This window comes from Sciurus vulgaris, assembly GCF_902686455.1.
Source record: "Sciurus vulgaris genome assembly, chromosome: 4".
Classification (NCBI taxonomy): domain Eukaryota; kingdom Metazoa; phylum Chordata; class Mammalia; order Rodentia; family Sciuridae; genus Sciurus; species Sciurus vulgaris.
In genome coordinates this window covers 28112098-28139719 of record NC_136464.1, presented here as the reverse complement: position 1 = coordinate 28139719, position 27622 = coordinate 28112098, and the positions used below count along the sequence as shown (strand labels likewise).

Genomic DNA, 27622 nt, shown 5'->3' with positions numbered 1-27622 from the left:
AAGCACAAAGTGAATATGAAGTGGTCAGAGAAGAAAATGGGAGCTTTGTATCCCTTGAAAGAATAATACATGTCAAAGTTTTAACTCAGCAGTTTGTTTAATTTAATTAATTTAATTTAATTATATCCTGTCAGTGTTCCAAAAAGGACTCGTGGTAACTCACCCTCCTTGAGTGGGCTCACACTGTTGTGGACTGAGCACCTAGAAAGGGCTCCAGTCCTGAGAGTCTTGCTACCCAGTTGTGTGACCTTGGATAAGTGGCCCACCCACCCCACCACTCACCCAGCTAGCTTTCCTTTCTATAACACGAAGGATTTGCGCCAGATGTCCCCTAATCATCTGGACAGTCTGTACTCAGCCAGCACACATGCCTCAGTCTTTAGCCTCAGGATAGGGAGGTTGCCAGGCAGAGAACTGGGGATGCCATGAGGAAGACTATGCCCCAGATAGGGCTGGTGGCCTCAGCTGGAGCCTTGGGTTTGTCACCCAGCAGCAGAGCACAGTAATTTAGATGACAGGCCCTGGATTCAAACAGATTTGGATTCAAATCCTAGCCATCATTTACTAGCTCCTTTGATAAGCTAGTCAACCTCTCTGTGCCTCAGTTTCCTTATCTTTAAAATAGGTATCACAGTACTTATGTCATAGGGTTGTTGAAAGGATTAAATGAGCTCTGAAGTCTGGTCATGGCATCTAAGAAGCTCTTGATACTTGTGTGCTGCTAGTATAAATGGACAGGAGACAGAAGGAGAGCAGAGCCAAGTCCTCCACAGCTGGAGACAGTCTAGCTTGTGGACCCTTCTTAACTCTGTGTTCTAAACCTATAGCAACCACATTTTCCAACCTTAACTTAAAAATATGGCCTAAGAGTAGGAAACAGTATCAGAAATCGGAATTGTTCTAGAGAGGAACATATGGCCACCATACTCTAGCCCTCTTGGTGTAGGGAGTCCAAATATAGAGGATTACTCAAGGCCCTGTCCTTAAGCAGCCTCTGCCATCCACTTTGGTGTCAGCTCTGATGCTCCACGGATAGTTCTGCTCCTAACTGAGGACATAGTGTTCTTTGTCCATTGGCTGGAGGCACCATGGGTGGGCCAGACAGTGGTGTTGAGGGTGAGCAGGGCCTCCAGGGGACCTGAATTGATGCTGTTTGAGGCTAACAGACAGTGGTATGAGTGCAAAAGAGGCACAAGTCTACCCAGGGACTTGATGCAGGATCTTCTGTGTCCCCTGGAAGCCAGGGCTGCATAGGACTTGCCTGACAAATGACCAAGTGTTCTAGGTGCCAGAAGTCAGGAGGTGAGCCCCAAAACCTTCTTCCCGGGGTCTGGTTATGAAGGCCACCCAGGAAAGTCTCATGCATTCATTCAGTCATTTGTTGAAGACCTACTATGTGCCATCTGGCACTGGAGCTATAGAAATGCATTAGTGATGATCCCTACCACGAGCATCTCACAACCTGGCTCCTTGGCAACAGGGGGCTGTCAGGTGGGGAATCTTCTTTGGGATGGATGCTATCTGTTGCTCCCACACGTTCATTCCCTGCTCACTCTGAAACCCAGATCAAGACCCTATTCTGCCTTCACCTTTATTTTATCCCTGCCAGAGAGCCCTTCAACATCTGGGTCTAGCAGCAGGCTCTTCCTCTCCCTACTGTCCCTCTGAAAGTGCCACCCTGAGCTCTTTCCCCATCATCCTGGGAAGACCTGCCAGGTGGTCAGCACTGCCAACTGCTTCCTTTTATTTTCCTTTTCTGTTCGTTTCTTCCTTGTTTTCTTTCTTTCCTGATCCTCCACTGCTACTGTCTTCTCCTTTTCCTCTTCCAACCTGTACCTCCCAGCCCACTCTGTCCGGGCCCCAGGCTGCCCTTGGTAGCTGAGCACCAGGCGTCAGCACAAGCAGGGCCAGCTGGTGTCATTCCTGTGCCAAGTGTCCTCACCCAACCAGTGCCTCCTGAGCGTCTGGTGTGGAAGGCTTCTTTCTTCTCCTCTCCCTCTTCCTGCTCTTTCTCTTTGTCACCCAGCAGCAGAGCACAGTCATTTAGTTTTGGGCCTTCTCCTTCCTGGAACATCAGCTTCTTGCGCCTCTGACCCAGGGCCCTTTCCTCCCTTCCGCCTGCCCTTCCTGCCCTCTCCCTTCACCTTCGTTCCTCCCTCCCTCCCTCCCTTCCCTAGCTGAGGGCAGGGCACCACCCTCTTCTCTGGAGGGAGCCCCTGACAGCCTGTGGGACCTGTGGCTGAGTGGGGTCTGCATCCCTGGCCCCCACCAGGAGTTCCACTGCCCTCTCCTTGCCCTGGGGCTCACCTCCCTGTCCCCCCGCAACTTTCTTTGTGCTCTTTCCCGGTTCACCATGACTGCTGCCTTCCCCTTGGAAGTTTCTCGGCCTCCTCCAGCCTCTGGGGGGATTCTCTGCAGGCTTTCATCAGCCACTTTGTTGTCGTGCTCCTCTGGTACCTTCTTGCTGCCCACCGTCCCCCACCTTCGTTCTCATCTTCTTCCTGCCTCCGCCTCCCAGGGCCACCTCTTCCTTTGCCTTCCCCTCCACCCTCCCCTTCTCTGCACTGCCGCCTCTGTAACCTGTCTTACCACCAGGGCCTGAGTGCACAAAAAAATAAATAAATAAAAAGGTCAGTGAGTGGAGGGAGCAGCAATAACCCCTAAAACAGTACTATCAGTGGAACATGATTGATCAATTGAATTCCATAGCGGCTGAAAAATGTGGGATTAAGTAGTGTATTATACGCACAATGAGTTGAGGCATGATGTTCATTTCAAGTTCATTTCGCCGGCCTCTGCCACCAGATCAGGCAATCAATAGGGGCAGCAGATATCATATATCACCTCTCTGCGGGCTGGGGAGAGAGCACCATAATCTCTCGCAAATTTAGAGTGACAGATTTGTCAAGATCTGAAGGGCCCCTGAATAAATGAAGGCAAAGAGACTCCTCCAGCCAGTGACCTGAGGACAAAGCTTCAGTTCAGCCCTTTACACACACACACACACACACACACACACACACACACACACACACAGGCACGGGGTGAGACAAGCTACACTCAGACATGTACACAAACCTCACAGAGGCAGGAATTGAGTACATGTACACGTAAATGCCCACATACACAATGCATAAGCACAGGCTCACAGACAAATGCGCATTCTACTCCCCAGGACGCATTTGGTGACACTGTACTCATCAGACACAAAGACCCTCAATGCCTCCCTTGGCCTTGACAGCAGGGCTTCCCCAAAAGATAGGAGGGCTCCAGGAGAATTAGACACAATGGAACATGCAAATAGCTGCTGGGAGTCAAACTGGGGTGATGCTCATCCTGGAGAAAGAAGCAGTCACAGAAGAAAGGGGCAACATGGGATCCCGCACCTGTGCGATCACATGCATCCTTTCAAAGGCTTCTTATTCTGTCACTTAAACACACAGATTCTCTTATTTATCCTGATGTTTATTATATACAAGTGCACACAAAGAGAGAATACTCACTCAAGAGCGAAAAATAAATATTCCACACCCAACTCACATACAGAGATGCCTACACCCTCGAAGCCTGAAAACTATTCCAGAACTACACACAAAAAGCACAACTACCAGATTTTGTATCCACAGGGAATACAGGAATATCATCAAAGCTGCCTCTGCCTGCCTCAGACTTGATCTTGGTCTTGCTCTGTCGTTTCTCTCTCTCTCTCCATCATCTCCCTTGCACACACTTTCTTTGCTTTCCCATCTTCTACAGAGTAGAGTGTGGAGGGAAGACAGGAGGTCCCTTTAGGAAAGCAGAGCCCCATACTCCATCTGGAAGGCCAGTGAGTGAGGATGGCTGCAGGTTGAGGTTAATCAATATGTAATATTTTCTATGGTCTCCCAAATGATACTGTATGGTGTTACTGTATATAATGCAATATTGATTATATCATATCATATAATCACCTATAAACTGATATATATAACAGTCCCAGAGGAATATCCTGGGGGCTACAGCATGGCTGGCCCCAGGCCCAAGGATTCCCAGCTGGTCTTGGGCTGAAGAAGCCAAGGAATGACCCAGCTGGGGCTGGGGCTAGGGGCCAGAAGAGTTGCTGGGTCAGGGTTCAGGGAGAGGCATTTGGTCCACATACACTCTGAAAGTTCCAAGGGACCTGAAGCTGGAAGGAAGGGACAGAAGAGGCAGGGATAACAGAGTGGTGATAATGCCAGGTACAGCGTGACTCAGGGACAGGACTGACCTGCAGCCCAAGGGAGCAGGCACTAGTGGGGCACCACCAGCCCTCTTTTCATGGAACGAATCTCAGTTCCCTTACAAGTATCAGGTGACCCAGGAGCTGACTCCCCATGGAGGCCAGAATCAGAGTTCTCCAGGGGAGAAGTGGCCAGGACACAGCAGCAGGCGCAGGCCCTCCGTGGTCTACCCACGTGGGTGCTCTGAGGCCCACATGATTCCTCTTTCCTCCTGCTCAGTCTCCAGCCCTGCCCAACCCAACCTGAGCCAAGTGCCTTAGCTTTGCTCTCAGAGCCCCTACCCCCTCAGGGAGGCAGTTAATTACTTCACCCAGTCTTCGCGTTACACTCAGTCTGAGAGATTTGATGATTTTCAACCCTTGGAATCAGTGGAACTGAAATTCATCTCGGAGCCGAGTTCAATTCTCCACAGACTCCCTAATGCGGGTCTGAGAGCCAGCTCCTCCCCTAGGTTCCGCCTGGCTAGGGAACAGAGGGGACCCCAGGAAAGCATGCCCTTGGGAGACAGCCCCCTCTGGCTCTACCTCTATCCAGTCCTTCCTGCCTCCCTTTCTCTTCCCAGCTTTTTCAGGGTTCTGGCTTCTTCCTCAGTCAGCTCTCTGAGCAGCCCCTTCAGTCTATGAGCTGGAAGTAAGGGGTTCTGGCAGGAGTACAGAGCCCTGAGGTCATAGTCAAGTACCCACCCATTTTGTCCCCTGTTCCTGGGCTTCTGCTGGCCTGATGCTAATGCCCTGAGTGTCCCTGTGTTTCCCAGATGTGTCTGAGGGCTCAGTCCCCAATGGAGACTCCCAGAGCGGTGTGGACAGTTTGCGGAAGCACTTGCGAGCTGACACCTTCACCCAGCAGCAGCTGGAAGCTTTGGATCGAGTCTTCGAGCGTCCTTCCTACCCTGACGTCTTCCAGGCATCAGAGCACATCAAATCAGAACAGGTGAGGAAGGAGCTTCCTGCCTGCAGAAGTGAAAAGGAACTGGGCAAAACAAGGCCTCCCAGGAACTCACACAACGAACACCTGCGTGTGTTCACGCGAGGCACTGTGTGTGTGCTGCATGAACATGCTCATACAAGGTCATCAGGATATAGTTAAGAAAAACCATTGTGTTATACAGTAACTAGAAATGATAAGTTCTGGGTGCCAGGTTACTCAGAAAATCTTTTCCCTTTTTGGAGCCTCAGTTTCCCCATCTGTATAGAATAAAGGGCTTCAATGTGTGGTCTGTCAGGTCCCTTCCAGTGCTACCATTCTGTGGTCCTGGCTTCAGGTACTCAAAAGTGCCCTCTTGCCATGTCCTTTGCCCATTCCCTCCAGGGTCCTACAGAAAGTCTGTGCAAAACTGTGGAGCTCCTCTTTCCCAGTGTCAAGAGGAAAGCCCACCTGTGCCTGGCTCCTGCTTCCAGCCATCCAGTGTGATCACTAGCAGGCAGACAGCCTGCCCTGACACCTGACACTTCCCACAGACAGCAGACCAAAACCCAGTGTGGGATGCAGCATAAACACACCAGGCAGAAACACATTTCTAACTCCTCATGTTTACAGTTGCTTACCAACCATCACCATCCACCTGCTCCCTTTCCCCCACAGCCCACAGTCCTCATCCATAACCCCAGCAGCCTCATGGAGCCAGTAGGTGTGCCCTCTCCACAGATCACCAGCACAGCACACCTTCAGCACACGCCTGTGCCCACATACCAGTGTATCCCCTAGTGCAAGCACCCACACACAAGGCACACAACCATCCCTCCCTCACATGGCCCAGGCCAGACTCACACCTGGAAAGCAGTACAGCCTGCCGTGCTTGTACACATGCATGCACACACAGGCTCATGTACACCGGCACACGTGTACATCAACAAGAACTCACAGCTCCACACAGCACAGTTCCACTCTAAGACCCCAACAACTCTAGTCACTTGCCTTTCTCCCCGCCCGTCCTTTTATCCCATAAGCTGTTTGTCTTCATAAAACAAAAATCAAAAGTCTTTTTAAGGTGCCCTGAGCCATAAACCAACAAAGGAGGAGCCGGCCGAGGCAGGCGGTTCGGTGCACCCTCCCCGAGTCCCCGGCTGTATTACAATGAATAACCTTTATTTACTTTCATTAGACTATTAAACACCAGCACAGTCATTTTTCCCCCTGAAACTCGGAGCAGGGCCCATAAAGCAAATCCGAAGCCTAATTGAGTTCATTTTAATTTCTCTCCGATCACAGCGAATTACTCTGGTGATAAATCAGGGGGCAGCTTCACCCCCAGTAGAAGGCCTAATTTGCAGCTAATTACAAAACTGATTTCTACAGGAAGATCAATACGAGAAGGAATTGGAAATGACGAGGCAATCCCGTCCAGCCAGGGAGGGGAGGGGGTCCTCTGGGGGGGGCAGGAAGCGGAAGAGAAAAAAACAGACCCGAAAGAGCAGAAAATCAGTTTTAATTTAACGTAATATTAATCAGAGCAACTTTTCCTGCTTTGTGCAGGCTCCTGGTCTGCCCAGCTCCGGGGTCTGGCTTGGCGGTGGCTGCAATAAAAAGGCAATTACCCAAGTGTTTCGGGCAGGACACCCTTTCAGAGTCAATGACTGGCCCCCTCCCACCCTTCTGTTAGCCATGTGGACTCTCCCCCTCCCCAATTTCATACCCCAGTGCACAGGCAGAGAGCAAGGGGCCCGTGGGGCTGCCTTTGTTTGTTTTTAAAAAAGGGGCGCCCATACCCGATCAGCCAGCCCAGCAGTGCCAAGCTAGAGGCCCCACTAGGCCCTTCCCCCAACTACTGCCTCTGCCCTCATGTCATGGTTTGCCCCTCCTCCCCAAGGGTCCCCACTGCAGGAGGATCTGAACACCCCATGCCTCTCAGCAAGGAGATTCTCCACTGCTTTACTCCCCTTGGAGCTTCTTAGGCAGGAGATGCTACAGAAGACTAAAGGGCACAGGGAAAACCACCCACAATGGGTAGGGGCACCTCCAGCTCACCATGTCAAGTCTACCCCACCCACACAGAACTCCCCATCACTGTAGTGCCTGCCCCTCCCAATCCCCCCTCTCCCACCCGGCCACCTCCTTCCACCCCATCTGGGAGGGATCCCCGTTCCTCCTTCCCATCTGCACACCGAGCCCTTTCTCTGTGCATGCGCATCAATAGAGAGCTGTCGCTTTTCTCTCTCCTCCCAGGGGAACGAGTACTCCCTCCCAGCCCTGACCCCTGGGCTTGATGAAGTCAAGTCAAGTCTATCTGCATCCACCAACCCCGAGCTGGGCAGCAACGTGTCAGGCACACAGACATACCCTGTGGTGACTGGTAAGGGGGCTTCCAGGAGGGTGGGAGCACTGTTTTCAATGGGGGTTACTCAGCCCATGCCATCTGGGGCCCAGTGTGATAAGTGGGCCCCCTGCCATGGCATCTGGAGAGAAAGCCTTCAAAAACCAGGGTGCTTCCTAAATGGATGTGTGCAGATGTGGGGAGAAAACATTGTGGTCAAGGGATCTGGGCTTCAGCGTGGACAGGTGGAAACTAGGGGATTGCTTCCAGTTCCCTCTGCCTGTTCTCCTGCCCACCCAACCCCTGTCTTTTTTCTTGCCTCCCACAAGGTGCCCAGACTTCTGAGCCTCTTTTAGGATTGTGCAGAAGAATGCAGAGAGCAAATAGGTCAGGCTGTTGAGAATGGATATCATGGGTGCCCAGTATCCAGTCTCCAGATTCCTCTGTCCTCAAGGTTCCTAGGGGATCCACTTTCCTCACCTTCCAGGCAGCACGGGTGGCTGTGGTTTTGGGCTTGAGCTACACAGAAGCACAATTACCGAAACATTTCTCAAGCTTTCTGGAGAACTCACTGAGACCAAGGCCAGGTAGGGTCAAATGCAGGCAGAAGGGCACTCTGGCCAGGAGCCCCCATGAATCAGGACCCACAGTGGCAGCTGGAGTGGCCAGGAAGGGGAGGGCCAGTATATGATGTTCCAGACTACAGAGCTGTAGGCTGCAGAAGGCTCCTGGCACTGCAGAAGGGTTTCCAGGCCAGGAGAGTGCCCAAGTGGGAGAGACACACATTGAGGTGTTATTAAAATTCACCTAATTATTCTGGAGACACTAAAGCCAATGTGCCGTTTGTTCCTTGGGAGACAGGATGATTGAGAAGGGTCTCAGTGGGGATTGGGAGACACTGAGGCATTACCTGCCGAGTGAGCGGAGGTGGCCTAGGGACCTGGCAGCAGGGCTACAGGCAGCTAGCATGGCAGCCAATAGCAAAGACAGAGAGCAGGCATGGCCCTTCTCTAGGATGGGGCCATAGTTGTGACTTAGAGCTGATCTGAGCTTGGTTTATGCTGACATGAGTTTGGAGCAGCCACCCAACCTCCTGTTGTTAGCTTCCCCAGGCCTTACTGAAAGGGTGTCCTAGTACACCTGTGTCCAATCTACATTGAGTTGCACTCTTTGGCTATGAGCTCAGTGACTGAGTTCAGGAAGTACTGCAGAGGTGACTTTTGGGATTGGTGACCTTAGCTGTGTCAGCTGAGTCAGGACACAGCCTAGATTAACTGGTCTTCAGCATGAGCCCTCTGTAGCCCAAGTTGGGAGTTCTCTGTCCCAGGAGAACAGGCTCTCCAACCCAAGTCAGGCCACCTTTTTGGTCAGTGGTCACTTCCCAAAGGTGTCCCACCCCAGGCAACTGGTGAAAGAGTGTGCAAGAGACTTTTCTCTAATACCAGCATACTTTCTTATGCTCGAGGACACAGTCCAAAAGGCAGGGACTTTCTGGGAGGGTGGAGATGTGGATCTTCAGGGAAAGGGCTCCTGCCGCAGGGGACACTGGGACTGGTGCAGAAAAGTGCCTCCACCTTGAGCAGCCCCCACCCGCCTCCCCCCCATGGCCCTGGAACGGTCCCAGCTCAGCCTGGGAACATCTCCGGCTGATCCATCTGGATCCAAGTGTGAGAAAAGTTCATTTCAGACCCAGCTTGACATTCCCAGGTGGCAAGTTAGCACTAACATCTCAATCTGTATGCGACATTTCAATCAAGCGAAGAGTAACAAAAGCAGAACCATTAACATTCGGAGCTGTTCACCAGTGGTAATGACGGGGAAACTCGCTCAGAAACTGGAAATTACCAAAAAGAGAAAAGTGTGTGGAGGGGTGGGGGAGGGGAGGTGGGGTTGGGGGCAGGGAATGATTTTTTTCACACTTAGGCCAAGATCCAATGTTTGGATTAATAGTGCCATTACCCGAGAAAAGGACGCAGATTATGCTCATTCTTAAAATGTTTTCGCTGGCAATTAAACGGCTGCAGCTATTGATCTTTGTTGATTTTATGTCCTCCTAATTTGCATAATCTATTAAAGATGAATGATTCATGATGTGTTTATTATGGGGACAAACAGAATTTGCTGGAGGTACTGTCAAGGTGAGAAACTGGAATTGTCCAGAGTCTTGGTGGGCCTTCTCGAAGTGGTCCAGTGTGTTGGCTTTGGGGCAGGACTTTGTGGGTAGCAATGAGCAATAATGCTAGGACACCCAGGGGAGGTGAACTTTAGGTGAGTTCTTCTAGAAAGATGTTGGCATCTGTGAGAACTAGGCTCCAAACAGAGCTTGGGTGTGGGAGAGGTTCTTGGTATATTTGTAGAATTTCCCCTCAAAGATTCTTTAAAAACTTATTTCATTAGAGAATATTAAGGACTTCAGTGGTGGAAGGGAAAGGGAGGCCCTTTCTGGTAGGCAGGTGATGGTAGGCAGGTGGGTGCTAAGGTAAGGGAGCAGCGAGATCATCCTGTGCCCACAGCCTGGCTTGGATGTGCCAAGGTGTTCAAGGAGCCCTCTTAATCCCCATGTCACAGCACCCAGCTCATCTTTCTCTCCAAGGACAGGCAGCAGAGGCCACAAACCCCTGGGGATAGGTCCTGAGGGAAATGGCCCAGGAAGGCCCTGGCCTAACCTGAAAAGCCAGACCTTATTGATATTCCTGCTGCCTCCTGGCACTGGAGGCTGATTTCAAACTTCACCAGCCACTTGATGCAGCTGTTCCACAAGGTCAGGACTGAGAGGAGAGAGGAGTCTGAACTATTGTGTGGAGGGGAGAGTGGGGCCCAGTGGGCCAGGACAGAGCTAATCACATTGCAAGCAAGGGTGGCTGCCAGAGGCTAGGGCTCAGCCCGATAGCCTCCCCCACCCCCTCTTCCATCATGGAACCAAGGCGAGAGACTGATTTTTCGGAGTGGTGTTTGCAAGTTCTGCCGAGATTTTAATTTCACTGCATCACAACTCAGCAAGCTGCCAAGTCAAGCTGGTTATTTAAATTTATCACCTACTCTCCCTTCCGCCGCTGGGCTGCTCTAGCTCGGCGGCATCTCTTCTCTCCAGCCCACTGCTCTAGGCTGCTGGTCTGGAACGGAGCCGAGTCTCTCCTAAGTGATAAGGAAGAAGAGACGTGCTAGATGAGAGAATGGGCTGGGCACTCTGGCCCAGGTTTCCTCAGGTCAGCGGTCGGCAGCCTGCTGCTGCCTTCCACCACCTTCCTACCCCTGCAAAGGAACCTGCAGGGAACTGCCACTAACCCCTCAGCAGTCCCAGGACCCTCTGGATCAGGACCTCCACAAAGAGAACTGTGACTACAATTTAAAGTCCATCACTAGTAAAAATGACAGCCCTTTTTCCCCAAGGCTTCCAAATCACCTCACCCTCACCCTCCCTAGGCCTGTCCAGGTCTGCAGTGATAGAGGAGCCCACAAAGACCCTGGCAGCAATGTTTATCTGAAAGAAGATGAATTCCCAAAGTTATTGGAGATGCTTTGAAGTATTTAGAGAGTCCCCTGGCTTGGGCAAAGTCCAGCTGGGAGGAAAGTGCAGGCTTCCTACCTTGGAGCCCAAATGGGCCAAGATGGTGCTAAAGCAAGTCAGTGATTGCACAGCTCCATGCTCATTCTTGAAGCTGAGGAACAACCTGTCCCAAGCTGCTGCACAGAGTGGGCTTCACTGGCCTGTAGTGGGCATTGCTGCCAAGCACTAGGAGAGCCTCCTATAAGTGTAGGTCTCACCACCCTCATTTTAGTGGTATAAAGGTAATGGAATAGGCTGGGGAGATAGCTCAGTTGGTAGAGTGCTTGCCTTGCAAGCACAAGGCCCTGGGTTCAATCCCCAGCACTGCAAAAAAAAAAGGTAATGGAAGAATGGGGTGGATGTACAGAAATAAGGCAAGCTAACCTTGGCATAACATGGCTGGGTGAAAACATAACACAAAAAAATGTTAATACACAGCCAAACCTCACTTTCTGGTGCCAGAAATAGAGGAAGTCAAAGCCAGAGCAGTATGTGAAAGACTGCTTGGTATCCTACTGGATTACCAAGGAGACCCTAATTAGGGGAGGTTGGGTTTGTAACCCACTGGATGGGAAACATGACCTTGGGCCCAAGAGAAGCAGGAAGCTAGAACTGAGTGTTACCCTGTGTAAAGACAGAGACAGAAGAGAAACAATTCTGTCTAGGAAAGTTCAGACCAATGGCCCAGAGAGACAAGGTGGGGGGTGGGACGTGTCACCATGAGAAATAAAGATCCCAAGCCTGAGCCTGCATCAGAATCCACATTTATGCCATGAAAGTGTTGCAGGAACCCCAAGCCAAGAACTTGTATCAAAAAATTTCCAGGATAGTAACCCACTCAGAAACCTCAGCGGGAATGCTGGCAAACCTTCTTTGCGGAGACCTTCTACAATCCGGGCACAAGGAACTTCCACAGGGGAAAAAATTCACCATTAAAGATGAGCTCACTATAAAAAAAATTACACATCTCATGTGGATACCAACTATCATAAATGAGAGTTGGCCAAAGCAATACATAGGAGAAGTAACACCCCCAAGAAATGGATCATAGAATCATCCAAAAGCAACTATAAACTAAGCATGTTTAATATTCTAGAAGGGATCAAATAGAGGTATAAGTTTTATCTTTATCACAGATCCAGGGCCCCTTCCTCACCACTGCCCAACAAATTGTGATAATAGAGATCAAAAAGGGCAAAGAATGAAGGCCACACCTATAGCTCATTGTTTTGGGGTCTTGAAGGCACCAAGAGTCGAGCCTCAGGCAACTCTGAAAGTAGAGCCTATTTTCTGGCTTATCCAAGTTCCCAGACTGCTAGTCCTCAGCAGAGAATCTTACCTTTTCTTTGGGAAAATGTCTGAACATTGAAGAGTTGGGGACAAGAACAATGTTTTCTTCCCTAGTGTGGGTGGTGGGGGTGGCAGTTTACACCCCTGCATGGCAGGGGGAAGGTGGTTTTGTTCCAGAGTTAGGGAGAAATTTCTCTTAACGCCTAGAGATTGCAACTTTGAAGGAAGCTCTAAGGTCCAAGGGGAACTGTGGGTGCTACCCAGGAAAGAAATGCCCAAGACAGGGAGAAGGAGCAGGGGTGCTGGTCTCCTGGAATCAGCAAGTTTAAGCAGAGGTGGGGAGGCCAGTGAGCCAAAGTTCAAAGTTGAGCAGCAGTGTTGGCCCCCAGTATTCTGGAGGCCAGAGAAAAGGATGTGGGCTCAGCTTCAGAGAAAGGGTAGCAACTCTTAGCAGCTCCAGCTCAGACTCCTTGCCCCCATCTGCAATGAGCAGCAAAGTGGCCTTTTAGTAGATAGAGGTGCAGACCCTGGAAAACCTCCTCCTGCTCCGGGAGTCCTGAGGACCTCTAGGAACCGCCCCTTTCCTGCAGTTAACAGCCCCTTTCCAATGCAACTGCATTTCCCTCCATAAAACACTTAGCCCTTGGCCAGCCCCTCAGGGGAGGAAAAGGCAATAAAGGCCAAGAAGTGTTTCTGAAGGAGGCTGGGAGTCTCCTAGTCTTGTCTGTCGGCTCAAAGCCCCTTATTAACAGGAGGAATTTAGGGCACAGACATCAGAGGTCCTCTCCAACCTTGAAAGGAGAGGGTGAGGGCAACTTGGGACATGTAGCAAGTCAGAGAGCCCTTACTGCAGAGGCCAAACCCAGCTAGAGAGTTTCTCCTCTGCACCCACGGGCTCCGGACCCTTTATTTAGGCTCAGAATACCCAAAGAGAAGAGGCTGTCTTCCTCCAGACATCCCTGAGGCCTCCAGCCATATCCCTAAGGACCTGTAGCCCCCAGACCTCACTCTGATTTAATTATGGGGGCATTTCCATAGCAATGAGACATTGACAGATAATGCGGGTTTCCCTGGGCCTGCAGCCTAGGGAGTCGATGAATCAGGTCCTTTTCCCTCTTTCTTTATCCAATCCACCTCTATGGGAAAAGAAGAGGCACCAACCCACACTACAGCTACGAATGGCAGTCAACTTTGAGCAGAATAAGCTGTCCCATCCCTACCTCCAGCCCCCACCTTACCCCATGTCTCTGTCTGTCTACCAGCCATCTCAGCAATGACCAACTGCCCTTCCCAGGGTAGGGCAGCATGCAGGCTGAGAGTGGGGTTACCCAGAGGAGGAAAGTTACAGGGAGGGTGAGAAAGGTATGAAGGGTTTGGGGGCCTCTTAGTAAAGATGCAATTCTAACCTGAGCCCAAATTTGGCCCATACCCTTCCTCCCTTCAACTCTTCCCCCACTATCCATAAGACCTGACAGGCAGAGCACACCAAAATGGAGTGCTTTTTCGTTCACAGTGCGGTCTTAATTCATTTAGAGGTCAGGGAGAAAGGCCAGTCTGAATTTGGAATCAAAGTATTTTCATTCAACAATGCCCAGCACCACAAAAATTTTTTCAAAAAAAAAATAATAATCATCCTTATAAGTGTCTATAGTAGCTAACCAGGCTAACAAAGGGTTGTATTTGAGCACACTGGACACTGCTTTCATGATTAGCTAGGTGAAAAGGAACTTCTCAGCTGCTGAGAGATGCTTAGGGTGTCTCAAAGAGGAGTTCTCCAAAGCAGGGCTCCTCCAGTACCAAGACTGTTTACTCCATTATTTGGCATTTTCTAAGAAGAAAAGGAAAGTAAAAGCCACCACCAACCCAGTCTTTTCTGAATAACCAGAAATTCTCAATAGTGATGTCAGAATGAATGTTACAGGTACAAACTGGGACCAAGGACTCAAAAATGTCTTGGTCAAAGAAATGTCAAAGCCACCTAGGCAAGACCCCCAGAAAGCCAGCCACCCCCAGGGTGACAGGAAGGCCCCGCCTCCTCCTTCCCCAGGGTGCTCAGAATCCCTCCTTCCCCCACTCTTAGCTATAGCCTCAGGACAAACGAGCCAGTGCTTTTTTAACCCTGAGCTTTGGAAGGCAGCTCTGCCACTATTGTCACTTCTGAGAGGGCTTTGCGTGCCTTCAGCTTGGAATCCTCCCCTCTTCTCCCCGGTGGCGGCTGTGCTGGCAGGCAGGGAGGGAGGAAATCCTGCCGAGGCTCCGAGAGCAGCCTAATGCTCCAGCAGCTTAAGTGGCCGTTTTCCTTGGGATTAGGGTTTCACTTACACAGAGCGCCTGAAAAACGCTGCGCTTTCAGAAGGATTAGAGCTGACAATTCAGTGCTCTCAGAGAACAAAATAAAGCCAGAGAGGAACTGGGAGACCTGGAGTATCAGGAGACTGTGCAAACAGGCTTAACCTCTGCCCACCCAGCATGAGGGTCTCTTATGCACTGAGCCCATCCGTGAGCCTAGGTGCCAGCACCTGCCCAGCTCTGCTTTTCATTTGTGACTTGCTCATGAAGCCAGAGAAGGCAGCATCAGGAGGTGAATGGAGGAGAGCACTAGAGATTTCTTCTCCCTCCCTGACCCTTGTTTCCTCTTCTGTAAATGAGGGAGTTGGATAGTCAGTTCCCTTTGAGCCCTTTGAAATTGTGATTCTTCCCATTGCTCCCTAGTCTTATCCCAGGATCTTGAGGTCACAGCTCCATCATTGGTCCAGCTGAAGGTGAAATCTCCTATGGGGCCCTGGACCAGCAGCCTTGACAGTCGTGTGCTAGGGAGGCAGTGCTGGGAACAAGATGACTGTTGTGTCCAGCTGCTTGGCAGTCAAAGATCAGACCTCGCTGAGTTCATGCAGATCTGGGCAGCATCCCTGCCTAGGACACCCCAGGGACTAAAGGTCCAGCTGTCAGTGGGAGGTAAGATCAGCCAGAGCAGCCACCCTGAGCTGTGGGCACAGCCCCCTCTGCTGGAACTTGGAGCAGGCGAGCCTCCAGTTGAACGTGGGACCAAAACAGAACCAGGGCCAGGGATCTTCACACAGGCATTTGTGTCCCAGAGGACAAACCTTGGGAGGATTTGGAAACATGAGAAATAAGAAACAACATGAAATATGTAAAAGCTCTTTCCCTTGCCTCCTAAAGCACTTTTTACAGATTCAAATTGTTTAGTGATTATGTATAACTTGGATTGATCATAAAGGGCCATAATGGTATAGCAAATATAAAGGTAAAGTATACTTAGGCAGTAATTACAAATTTAATAACTGTATTATTGTAAGAATTATAAATGCTTGTGTCAGATGCAGGCACAGACTGCCAACCTCGAAGAAATCTAATGTCTTCATTTTCGCCACCTTATGAGAAGGAGACAAAACTTGAGGATAGGATAGTAAAACAAGAGTTATGTTTTCTGGCCTTAGGGTCCTCCACGGTGTCAAGTGGATAGCAAAAGTGCTCATTTTCAGAGAAAGATGCTGAGGAAACGCATCTCTAAACGCATGGGATATAACTTTTGCTGTATAAATCTGTGTCTAATAAGTCTTGTTGCCAAAGCCATCACGAGCAGCAGTTTCTGCTTCTTGGGCAGCTTTCTCTTTATTATTTCCTGGGTCTTTTGAGTGCTGAATATTTGCTGGAACTTGAGATAAGCCTCCCTGCCACTCCGCAATTTGCTGTTTTCTTATTGCTGTTTGTTATTTGCTGGGGATTGAACCCATGTCTTTGCACGTGATAGGCAAGTCTTATCCACTAAGTTGTATTTCTAGCCCACATTGTGCTATTTTCTATATGATCTTTTTTTGTTGTTGTTATTATTCAAGTAGTTACAAAACAAATCAGTTTCACCAGAGATTCTCTTGATTTTTTATAAAAGCTTTGAGTTATGAATACTTCTGAACCATCTACCCAGAAAGACATGCATTTATAATACGTATAACATTTTATGTATAGCTTTCTATAGACCCCCTGAAATGCATCTGTAGGGCTTTATAGGATTGATAAGTCCCAACTAAAAGCCCCCACTGTAAAACATGAAAGAAGCTTAGACATTCAAGAAACAAGCAATGGCAGGATATTCTCTTATAGGAGGGATTAGTTTGGCATGATCTTAGGTTACTTGCCTGGACTAAATATCTGTCTATTTTCTAAGTCTACAGTAGTTGAAAATATCATTCCAAAATCAGTTCCCAAGTGTACTGTTTGCTCTGTAGACTAGGTTCTGCTATCTACTAACTGTGAAATCTTGGACATAGCTCCTCTGGGTTTCAATTTCTCATTTATTAAGTAGAGATTAAAAACAGGTCATCATAGAGTTTATATAAGGATTAAATGAGATAACATAAAATATTAAGAATAGAGCTTAGCATATTGTAGGTGCTCAGTGAATGCTGTGGTATATGAGTGCAGGGAAAACTATAACTCTGCCCTTGGATCTTATACCTGACAAAGTAACAAATTATCTAATGACTAAAATTTTCTGAATTCTTAATAAAGTCTCTCACTTTGCTTTTCTCTGTATTTGTAAGAGAGGCTGCTCTTAGATTCTCCAGAACAGTTGATTTGCTCTGGCCCATTTGCTAAGGAATGTCTGACAAAAGTGCACTGTCTGATTCAGATGTGGTGATTGCTGTAGAAATTGGCTTTAGAATCTTCAGGGACTTCTGCAGTTGAACTAAGGAGGCATCCTCATCCAGTACAGTGCTTCTAACACTTTTGAGTACTTTTTAAGATTCTCAACTACTACTGATTCTTGAAGAGCCTCTTTGTTTTTTCAGAAAACTCTCAAAGGAGATTAATACTACACCCCATGGAGTTTTACTACAGACCTTCCATGTCAGTTATTTATTCTGTGTCCTTTTTTTTTCTTGTCTCATCTTAATGACAGCATGATGGTATGAGACTTAGCCTGTCAGGTGACTTCTTTTCCTTTTCTTTGGCTCTTTGGGGAATTATCTGGCTCCATTAAAGGCAGTGTGGCATAGATATGGCTTCAAACTTTGACTCCACCACTTACCAGTTATGTAGCTACAGGAAAGTCATTGTGCCTTTCTGTGCCTCCATTTTCTCACCTTTAAAACAAGGCTGTTAAACTAATCATCTGGAAGGTTCTTCATCTTTAAAAGCTTTTAGTCTTAGAAAGCAAGTAGCAACATGAAAGCCCCATTCTCTTAGTAACATGTGAGTTTTTATCCATTTGTGATTCTTGGTGCTGTTTTCGTATTAGTGGCACTGCCAGTGAGCAAAGCAAATTCTTTACTGTTTCCTATCTCCCGTCGGATGGCACATATTTTATAACTGTTCCATTCTGCCATGTAGCTATTTTCTCCTGTTTCTGTACTTTTGCTTGTTTGTGTAAAGGAGGTGGCTGCGCTGTCTTACGGGGTGTTTGGATTTTGTTTTTGTTTGTGGTACTGGAGATTGAACCCAGGGGCACTCTACCACGGAGCTACATCCCAGCCCTTTTTATTTTTATTTGAAGACATGGTCTCTCTGAGTTACCCAGGCTGGCCTCAGTCTTGCGTTCCTGCTCCGTCATCCTCTCAAGTTTCTGGGATTACAGGTGTGCACCACTGCGCCCAGCCCATCTTGCAGTTTTAGAGTCTGTCTTCACTACTGTCTGTTCATCACCCTGTAGTTCTGCGAAGCCGGTGCTCCGTGGAGGCCTCCTTGCGCAGTTTCCATTACTCACTCACATTCCCTCACTAAAGGAGACTTGCTCAAAGAGTGCTGCTGGGCAAATGGTATGACGATCTTAGTAATTTGAAAACTTCCTATAATATGTGTTTTCCATTATTGACAGTGGTGTTCTAGAGGAATATATGGCTCTGGGAAGAGTTTGGTCAATTTTTTCCTGCTCTTCAGGTGTCACCTGTGTACTAATGAAGCCATTGAAAGTGCTTTGTATGCGGCGGCTTGCACTTTTGTTGGCTTAGGTGTCCTGAACAGACACCTCTTTGTAGTGACAATGATGTGACAGAATGGAGCACAGCTGTATGCCAAACACTAGGAAACTGGAATGCTCTTTCCTCATCCTGGGCCTCTTCTCTCACATTTTTTAAATTGCTGTATGGTACTTCCCAAATTCAGTTTTTTAAAACAAAATTTGGAAATGTGCCTTATAATTAAGTTTGGTGTGTGACTTTTAGCATGCAAAGGTTTCTACCTGCTGGAAGCTGTCTGTACCACTTTGCAAGAGAGAAAGAGGAATAAGCTTTGCAATAGAAGTGCCTCTGGGTTTGCAGGAGACAGCTTTCAAGTCACCCAGCCTTTCTTCCTCTCTCCTAAAGCTCAGGAGGAGATTTTCTGACAAAACCTTAGATTATGAGCATTTCATATGCAACAGTTTATGAGAACCATGCAGTTGAAAACCAGAACTCAGATACATTTGAATTTCTGTTTATTGAGAAAAAGGCATACTCCTTTTCCTGGCAGCTTTGTAGAGAATCATATCACAGGACCAGGAGGAATTTGGTTCCTATGATTGCCTAGCCACAAAACCTCTACATCTTCCCTAGTTCTCCTTGATCTCAGGCCTTTTTTTGGCCAGTAAGTTCCATATTATTAAACTCTCTACAAAGTGACAGATATTGCTGTCATTGTCCACTTCAGGTCTACTCCACTGAAAGATGGTCAGGAGATGTGTACTTTTATTGACAATCAAAGTCAATAAAAGAAAACTCAACAACAAAAGTAAACACAGATTCCTTTACCTCCCTGGGAGTCACAAGTAATCTCTTGTTTGGCAGTTCTGCTCTGTCTCTTCTTGAGTTTTAAGAAATGTAAGATATTAGTTATATTAGGTATATCATTCTATTGCATGATAAAGCTGAGTCACAACAGATGAGTTTCTCACTATAAATCTCTCACCATCCTATAAAGACTCGTAAACCATTGTTTAAATTGTCTTTAAAGAAAAAACAGGTTCAGAAATTTACATTTTGCCCAGCTTTACCTCTTTGTAGGAGATTAATATATATAAAATAATCTTAAAACAATCATAACCTAGTAGGAATTGGCTACAAGTGCAGTGGAGGATTAGAGAACTAAACAGTTATTTATTGAGTATTTACCATGTTCTCAACTATGTAGGAGAGAGTAGAAGACAAGTCCTGCCCTTGGATTGCTTGTGATCCACTTGAAGAAACAAACCAGGATATGAAACAGCAGGGCTGATGTATTTATACAATGTCACGACATGGTAAACAATGAAGAGAAAAATGTCCTTCATGAGTAGGAATTTTGAGGCTTAAGCTGGAAGAAGCAGGAACTGTGAGTGAGGAAGAAGAAAAGGTGATGGCAAAAGAACAGAGGTTTCAAAGCACACAGTGAAAACAGTTCCACTAAAACAGGGGAATTAGAATCAGAGCTCAGAAAGTTGGGTGGAGTGAGTTCCCAGGAGACTCTGACAGTCTGCACAGGTTCCATTCTGACTGTAGCCTACAGGAATCAAGGATAGCTTTTACAAGGGTACTGGTGTGATGAAAGCAACATTTCACGGGGGCCAGCTAAGCAGTCACATGTAGGGTGGACAGGAGGGAGAAGAATGTAGAGAGAAGGAATACAAACAGAGGAAAGTCATTGGGCAGGCGCAAACCAAGAGCAGGTGCTTAGCTGAGTTCTGAAAGTGGTAGAGGAAATGGAAATGAGCAGATATAACACACATGGCTAAGGAGAATCAACCACACTCAGTATCTGACTTCATACAGAGAGGCAGGAAGAAGGCTGTGTCAACAACCACAAAGTTGTTGATCTTATGATCTTCTAAAGGGTTGAAGTAAGTTTAAGGCCTGCCTTGTCAACTTTACAAGACCAGTCTCAAAGAAAAAGAAAAGGGGTTGGGGATGTACAGCACCCTTGGGTTTAATTTCTAGTATTGAAAAAATAAATAAAAATAAAAGGGTTGGTAGAATTGATTGGCGGGGGGAAGATGAATCTGCCTTGATTCCTGTTAGATTTGCGGTAACAGAGGGACAGCAGATGAAATTGTTTAGTAGGACACTGGAAATTCAAAAACCTGAGCTGTACGTCTGTTCTTAGAGAAGGATGAATCACTCAGTTGTGTCAAGGTAGGGGCAAGAAAACATGCACCTCAGCAACACAGAGGTGAGGTTATCCTCAAGGGGACAGTAGCAAAGAAACATGCTTTGGCTCTGCTTTAATTTCCCCCCCCCCCCTGCAGTGCTGGGGATTGAACCTAGGGCCTCACATATGTCAGACAGATGCTCTCCTACTGAACCACGTTCCCAGTTCCCAAAAAGATGCTTTGGAATAGCCATGGAAAGGAGGATAACTAAGGCCCCGCTGAGGGAAAGAAAGTGAACCGAGAGAGGTGCATGTAGTTCTGACCTTCTCCAGCCACACCTTGCCTTCCCAGGTCTGGACAGAGGCATGAGTGGCACTGGGTGGTGAGGATAAGGAGAATCTGCAGGGGACACGTGAACCCCAGGACAGAATAGAGTAGTCTGGCATGTGGGAGTATAGGAGAGGGGAGAGGGCAAATTTTGTCATCAATGATTGGAACACATTAAGTTGCCACGAGTGCAGTGTTCCCTTCCCAGTAATGGAAGAGGGAAGTCAGTCCATGCAGCCGTGTTCCTGGGGAACTGTCTGTGGATCAGAGGTGTCTCCCTAACGTTGACTCACTTTATCTCCAATCCAGGCCACTGGCAAGGAAAGTCCTGCCTCCCTTTCTCCAGGCCCTAGCTAATAGGGGCTTCTGGGGAAGAAGTCCAGCAGCTGGTGGGGGAGCAGATTTTGCTCACTGGAACTTGATCAGATCCACTAGCACTGTTGACTCAAAGCTCTTGATCCACATTGGGATAATTTTCTCTCATTTAAATGTCACAAAACAATAACAGTAATATAGCCCACTGACTGGCCCTGGACCCTCTATACCTGTCAGACCCAGCACCTGCAGCCCCATTTGGCAAAGACAAGGAATATTCATCAGTCCCTGTAATGGGATGTCCTCAAAGCCTGAGGGAAAGATGGAGTGTTAGGGAGGGGATATAGAAGTCCATTTGGCTACTGGAGAGACCACAACTTAATATCTTGCAGAGAAGGAGGAGTAAAACCAGGTCATCTCCTCCCATCTCCATCTGGGTTTGGAATGCAGAGACACAGGAAAAGGCAGACACACAGACAGAGAAAGATGCAAAGAGCTACACAGACAGAGGTGCACACACAGCCGATTGCAGATACACACCCCTTCAAAGGCACTCCGGTACCTGCACATTCAGGTGCATGTCTACACAGAGGTCCTTCCTCTCCAGGAGTGCTTCTTCCTGGAGTGCCTGGGTACAAACAGAGGCAGGCCCCTCTCTTCCAGGCCTCACCCCTTCCCCTTTGTGTTTTTCCAGGTCGTGACATGGCGAGCACCACTCTGCCTGGTTATCCCCCTCACGTGCCCCCCACTGGCCAGGGAAGCTACCCCACCTCCACCCTGGCAGGAATGGTGCCTGGTAGGTGACAATAATGCAGCTGCCTCATCTAGGTGGGGGTAACTAAATTGTGGGTGAGCTGCTGAGCGGTCTGTAGTCTGAGACTGGGGGTGGGGTGAGACCCAATATCCCCTCCCTGCAAATAGCTGTTATTCTGTCCCACTCTCTCCCTAGAGGCTGCAGTTGGCACCTCATCCTCCCTCATGAGCAACCCAGGGAGAAAGCTTACACCCTTGTGTTCCCCCTTGTGTGCACCCCACTTTATGTCACAGCCCCTCCCTAGCACCCACCTATCTAAGCCTGTGCCCCAGGAGCACTCAATCTCAGCTCCACCCTCAGTGCCCCAGCCCACCCCAGCCAGCTGACACTGCTTGGAAGAGCCTGTCCTGGTTTCCATGGAAACTTGGAGCTAAGAACCATTTCCAGGGGCATGTCAGTCATTCAGACAAAGCCACCCTGGTCTACAACAAGCCACAGGGGAAGACCGATGAGGAGAACCAACCCCAAACCAGAGGGAGGAGGGAGCTAGTCCCTATGAGGAACAGAGAACAGGCTATGACAGGAAGCAGAGACTTTGGCTTTGGAGAGGCAAGCTGGGTACCACCACAGCTCTTCGGAGAACCCAGGCCCTCAGTGCTCCTGTAGGGCTGATCCACCCCTTGCCTGAGGCACCAGATTGGGTCATGTGGATCAGGGAGGCAAAGGTCATATTTAGGGCCTGATAACTGCAGCTGGAGGTCACACTGTTCGACCCCTTACCCCAGATTGGGAGCAGGGCTAGAAGCCAAAGAGAGTAGAAGTTCTTATCTGCAGAAACATCAAAAAAGTCTTGCCTTAAAGAGAGAAATCCTCACCCAGGCCTGCAGTCCACTGCCTCTAACAACCCTCCTGTGTGCCCTGTCCCTAAGTTCAACTCTTGTTGGTAGGGGGAGAGGGAGAGGATAGAAGAGGGTGATTGGCCTTGGCAGTTCAGGGGCAGCCCTGGGTTTGCAGAGCTTAGGGTGGGGGTGAGGCAAAGGGAAATCACTGCAGGGAGTTACAGAAAGGGGGCAGACAGGAGTCAGAAGTGTGGGTGAAAGGATTCCTGCCTGGATTTGGGGAAGTAAAAGCATTGTTAGGGAAAAGGAAATTCTTTTGGGCAAGGTCTCAGCAGAGAGCAGGTGGAGGCTGGAGGAAGTCTTAGAGAGGTGAAGTGAAGAAAGAGTGGGGAGATGAGGGTGGGAGTCTGCAGGGAGGTGGGGATGAGGGGAGCCGCAGAGAGCTCATGGTGGCAAGGGGGGAGTCGTTAAACAGAATCTAGTGCTGATGAGGAAATTACACTTGTTTCATTAGCGATGGGGAAGGAGATAGCTCAGTTCCTCTTGGTCACAGTTGAGCTCAGAAGCTCATTATCCTGCTGCACGCATGCTTTCCCTCCTCGTCAATAAACAGGCTTTCCAGTGGCTGCATCCCCCACCCCCACCCCAGCTCCCTCTCAGAGAGGGGCCCCTTCTCCTCTACTTAACCCGCGGTTAGGGATCACTGTAAACAGTCTGGGGTCATCACACAGGAGAAAGGGCGAGGGGGAAACCCGGAGGCCTGGCCTTTCTTCCCCTGAGGGAGGGAGAAAGCTTCCGATGGCTCCCAGCCCATGGGGACCTACCCTCACTGCTCTTGGACCAGTGGGCAGTCTACCTGCTTCCTGCAGTGTGTTCCCCTGCTGCTTGGCCGGCGTATAGAACCTCATGAGGGAAAGGAACACACACACACACACACACACACACACACACCACCTTGCATTGGCACCATGCTGATATGCCTTTCTTAGGACTTGCTGGGATAAAGTGCCCGGTGGCCTTTCTTCACCACCCTCCCAGACTCTTCTAACCTGTGGGGCTATGGCTCCTAGAACCGGAGTGTCCACTTTAAAAGCGCTTAACCCCCAAGTTAGCTGGGTGGGCTTTCCCGAGGCCCAGAACGAACCTTTCCTGGATGTCCCGAAGCGCCTGGGCTGGGGAGCCCAGGAGCGCACTGTGGGCAGGTGCTCCACGACTGTGGACAAGGCGCGTGGGTACTTCCCGCCTCCCCGGAACTAGCCCCACGCGGACCCAGGGGATCGTCCCGCCTGCACCAGCCATTGCTTTTCCTGCCACTCCTACGGCTCAGAACTGGGTGGAAGGGCAAAATCCACCGGCCGGGCTCGTCGGGTCCGCCCCGGCGTGCGCTAGTCTGATCCGCACTCCCCGACCTCCCGCAGGGAGCGAATTCTCCGGCAATCCGTACAGCCACCCCCAATACACCGCCTACAACGAGGCTTGGAGATTCAGCAACCCTGCCTTACTAAGTGAGTACGCCACCTGGCTGGCCGGCGGCTCTGCGCGTCGCCTGCCCGCCCGCCAGCTCAGCAGTACTGCTTCGGGACTCGGGTCCCACTCCCGGCAGCCCGACCTCCGGGTGCCTGGCTACCAAGGGGTTAGGCTCGTTAGTGCAGCACTGAGGCCCAGGGATCCCTCAAGGACGCCAGCGCCTCCTGCCTCTTCCCTTCCTCCCTCTCCCTCCCGGGTCACTAGAAGGCTCTGCGCCAGTGTCACCCTCGAATCCCCAGGAGGGTCCGCAATCTGATGTCACCTATCCCGCCCGGTGAACGCAGCTTTCCTCGTGGCTTCGTGCCCCAGCCATGGTCTCCCAGCCCTGATCCCGCTGGACCCCATCTCAGGGAGGTCTTTGCTTTGCTTTTCTTTCCTTTTTTGTTCTCCTGTTTGTCCTCTCACCCAGCCCATTCTTCTCCTGTGTTAACTTCCAGGTTCCCCTTATTATTATAGTGCCGCCCCCCGGGGCTCCGCCCCTGCCGCTGCTGCCGCTGCCTATGACCGCCACTAGTTACCGCGGGGACCACATCAAGCTTCAGGCCGACAGCTTCGGCCTCCACATCGTCCCGGTCTGACCACCCACCCTGGAGGGAGGGAGGACCGACACGACGCGATGCCTCTCGGACACCATTCCAGCCCCACCCCCATCCCAAGATCCCCGCAGCCCTTCACGTCACCCCGTCGAAGGCCGGACAGGACGAGTGGAGCCGCGGGCGGGACCCTCAGGCCCGGGTCCGCCGCCCCCAACCCCGCCCGCCTCCCCTCCCCGCCTGCCTGGACTGCGCGGCGCCTTGAGGGCCGGGCCCAGCTTGCTTGGGCTTCACCCTGCGGTCTCGGAGCAGGCCTGCCATTCCGCTGGCTCCGGTCCGGCCCACCACCGCACGCGCCGGATAAATTTCTGTGACACACAATCAGCGCGGACTGCAGCGCGGCCCAGCCCCGGAGCAGCCTGCCTTGGACGTTTGGTCGCCGGGAGGCTTGGCTGGAGGGGCTGGGCAAAGGAAAAAATGAACAAAACGATTTTCTGCAAAAGAAGGAAAAACGGCCTATCGAACCCTGGGGGAAAATTTCTTACCCTCTGAGCCAGCTGGACTGCCCCCAGCCTTCTGGGTGTGCTTAGCCCTAGAAGGCGGAAAAGGGGGCGTGAGGGGGATCTAGGGATAGCGCTTGGGGGCGTCAAGTCTTCCCAAGGCTGGGACGCAAGGCATGCAGCCCCAGCGGCCTGCACCAACCGAGCCCGACTCTTGACTCTTCGCTTCCTCTACCTGGACTGCCTAGTTCCCTAGGGCCTAGGCGTCTCCGACTACGTGACTCAACTCGGCCCCGCCTTGCCCCTACCTCAGCGTCACTTCCATCTGCTGGCCTCCCATTTTCCCCTCCTGCGGGTCCTTTGCCCATCCCTCATTACCCTTCTGTCCCTGGTTCCTAACTTGCCGCCCCATGGGACGCTCTCCTCGACCCGCCGCAGGACCGGTTTCCATCGGGAGCGGGCACTGGCCTTCCCGAGCAGTTTCTTGGTGCCCCCGCCCGCGACACAGACTCCCAATCTGCGGGCCGCAGGAGCCGGTTCCGAGCCGACGTCCGAGCTGCGGCGGAGGTGGAAGTGGGGGCTGCCTACTCCCCACCGCACCCCTAGTCTCCTTCCCCACAAGAACTGAACAGAACAACAAAAAGTCTACAATTATTTAATATGATGGTCTTTGCAAAAAGGAACAAAACAAAAATACCAACAGGCTGCTGCTTTGTAGAAAGACGGTGTGTGTCGCGTGAAGGCGGACCCCTGTGTATATAACCCCTCCCCCTCCGTCCCGCCCGGTAGAGTTCCAGTCACCCGCCCTGCCTGTAGATACGCCCCGCTGTCTGTGCTGTGAGAGTCGCCGCTCGCTGGGGGGAGGGGGGACACAGCTACACGCCCACTAAAGCACAGCACGTCTTGGGGGGGCATTTTTTATGTTACAAAAAAATTACGAAAAAAAAACAAATCTCTATGCAAAATGACGAACATGGTCCCGTGGGCTCCTCTCGCCTGTTTTGTTGGCTATTTCTCTGTAATTCCGTGTTTTCGCTTTCAACCCCCCTGCATCTCTCCCCTCTCTTCACCATCTTCCTCTCTGCTTCTCTGCCCCGTCTCTGTCTCTGTCCCTCTTTGCCTCGCTTGTCTCTGTCTCTGCCCCTCCTGGGCTCTCTCCCCAGACCTGCCCGGCCGCCCTGCCCTCGCAGGCTCGATCAGAGGTGGCAGCCCCGGTCCCCCAGCTGGCCCCTCGCGGCGGGCCCTAAGCGCCGGACCGGCCGGGCTGGGCTGGGCCGCCCCGCCCCGCCCCGCCCCGCCCCGTAGTTGCTCTCTCAGTAGCGGCGATGCGCCCTGCATGTCTCCTCACCCGTGGATCGTGACGACTCGAAATAACAGAAACAAAAGTCAATAAAAGTGAAAATAAATAAATAAATAAAAATCCTTGAACAAATCCGAAAAGGCTTGGAGTCCTCGCCCAGATCTCTCTCCCCTTGGAGCCTTTCTATTTGAAAAGGAAAGCGAGAAAAGAGAATAGTTTAAGGGAATTGCCGGCGCCCAGCCAGGCTCCTGTGGTCCGAGCGGAACGGCGAGGGCGCCCAGGTCCCAACTCCGAGGTCCGGCCCATTCCAGTCCTTGTGAGGCTGGCGGGGCAGGAGCCCTCGGGACCTAGGACCAGGCCTAATCTTTGAAAGATCCCACGAAGGTTCTGGTCTCCTTGACCACTTTCAGTGCGTCGGTTCGCTTTGATTCCTTTTCTTTTCTTTTTTTTCTTTCTTTTTCCCTTTGTTTTCTTTTTTTCTTTTTTTCTTTGTGCACATAAGAACTAAATAATAATAATAATAATAATAATAATAAAATTTTGTATGTCACTCCCCATGGCTCCCGGTTTGTCTCTCCCTGTCTCTGGGACCGGCCTCCCCTCGCACAGGTCGATCCCCAATAATCCTCTTAATGATCCTCCCAACTCCTCTCTCACTGTGACTCCATCCAAACTATGAGACTCCACTGGGTGACAGATGAGAGCAGGCCGACCTGGACAAGCCTGCGCTCCCCTACCCACCCTGGCCCTCGGATCAAGGAGTGTTCGCTTTCCCAAACTCCAGAGATAACTTGGGAGTCGCGCATCGGTACCAGGCCAACTCTGTGGTCCTGCCACTGTCCCCGCACCTAGAACTATGGTACAGGCTCTCAGAACGCTACATCTGAGGCCCTCTGCATGGGGGCGGGGGTAGTCTTGGGTGCTGTCTCCTCCCTCAGCTCCCTAGCCGGCTCAATTGCTTCAGCGCAGCCGCAATTCTCTCCCGGTAGTCTACGTGGAGACCGCGGAGGCCACATTCGCTTGCCTCTCTCTGCATTCATTTCTACACCGAGAAAGCGCCAGCCGCGCGGAGAACCCAGGAGCCTGATAACGGGACCCCGTGTCTTGCGGAGTTTCAGGCCC

The 27622-nt window shown here is 50.4% G+C and overlaps 1 protein-coding gene across 20 annotated transcripts in view; it reads left to right on the top strand.

Moving 5' to 3' along the window:
* PAX2 (paired box 2) overlaps positions 1-27023 on the top strand; it is a 91592-nt gene extending 64569 nt beyond the window's left edge. For 14 of the 20 annotated variants that reach the window (XM_079138510.1, XM_079138505.1, XM_079138509.1 and 11 more), the window contains 5 exons: positions 5014-5189; positions 7422-7548; positions 21742-21843; positions 24059-24145; positions 24624-27023. In XM_079138510.1, coding sequence (XP_078994636.1) covers positions 5014-5189; positions 7422-7548; positions 21742-21843; positions 24059-24145; positions 24624-24745 — 614 coding nt within the window. In that variant the 3' untranslated portion in view covers positions 24746-27023. Of the gene's footprint in view, positions 1-5013; positions 5190-7421; positions 7549-21741; positions 21844-24058; positions 24146-24604 lie in introns of all 20 variants that reach the window. The other 6 variants (XM_079138504.1, XM_079138508.1, XM_079138503.1 and 3 more) reach the window with 3 other exon arrangements.
* Positions 27024-27622: the final 599 nt, after the last annotated feature.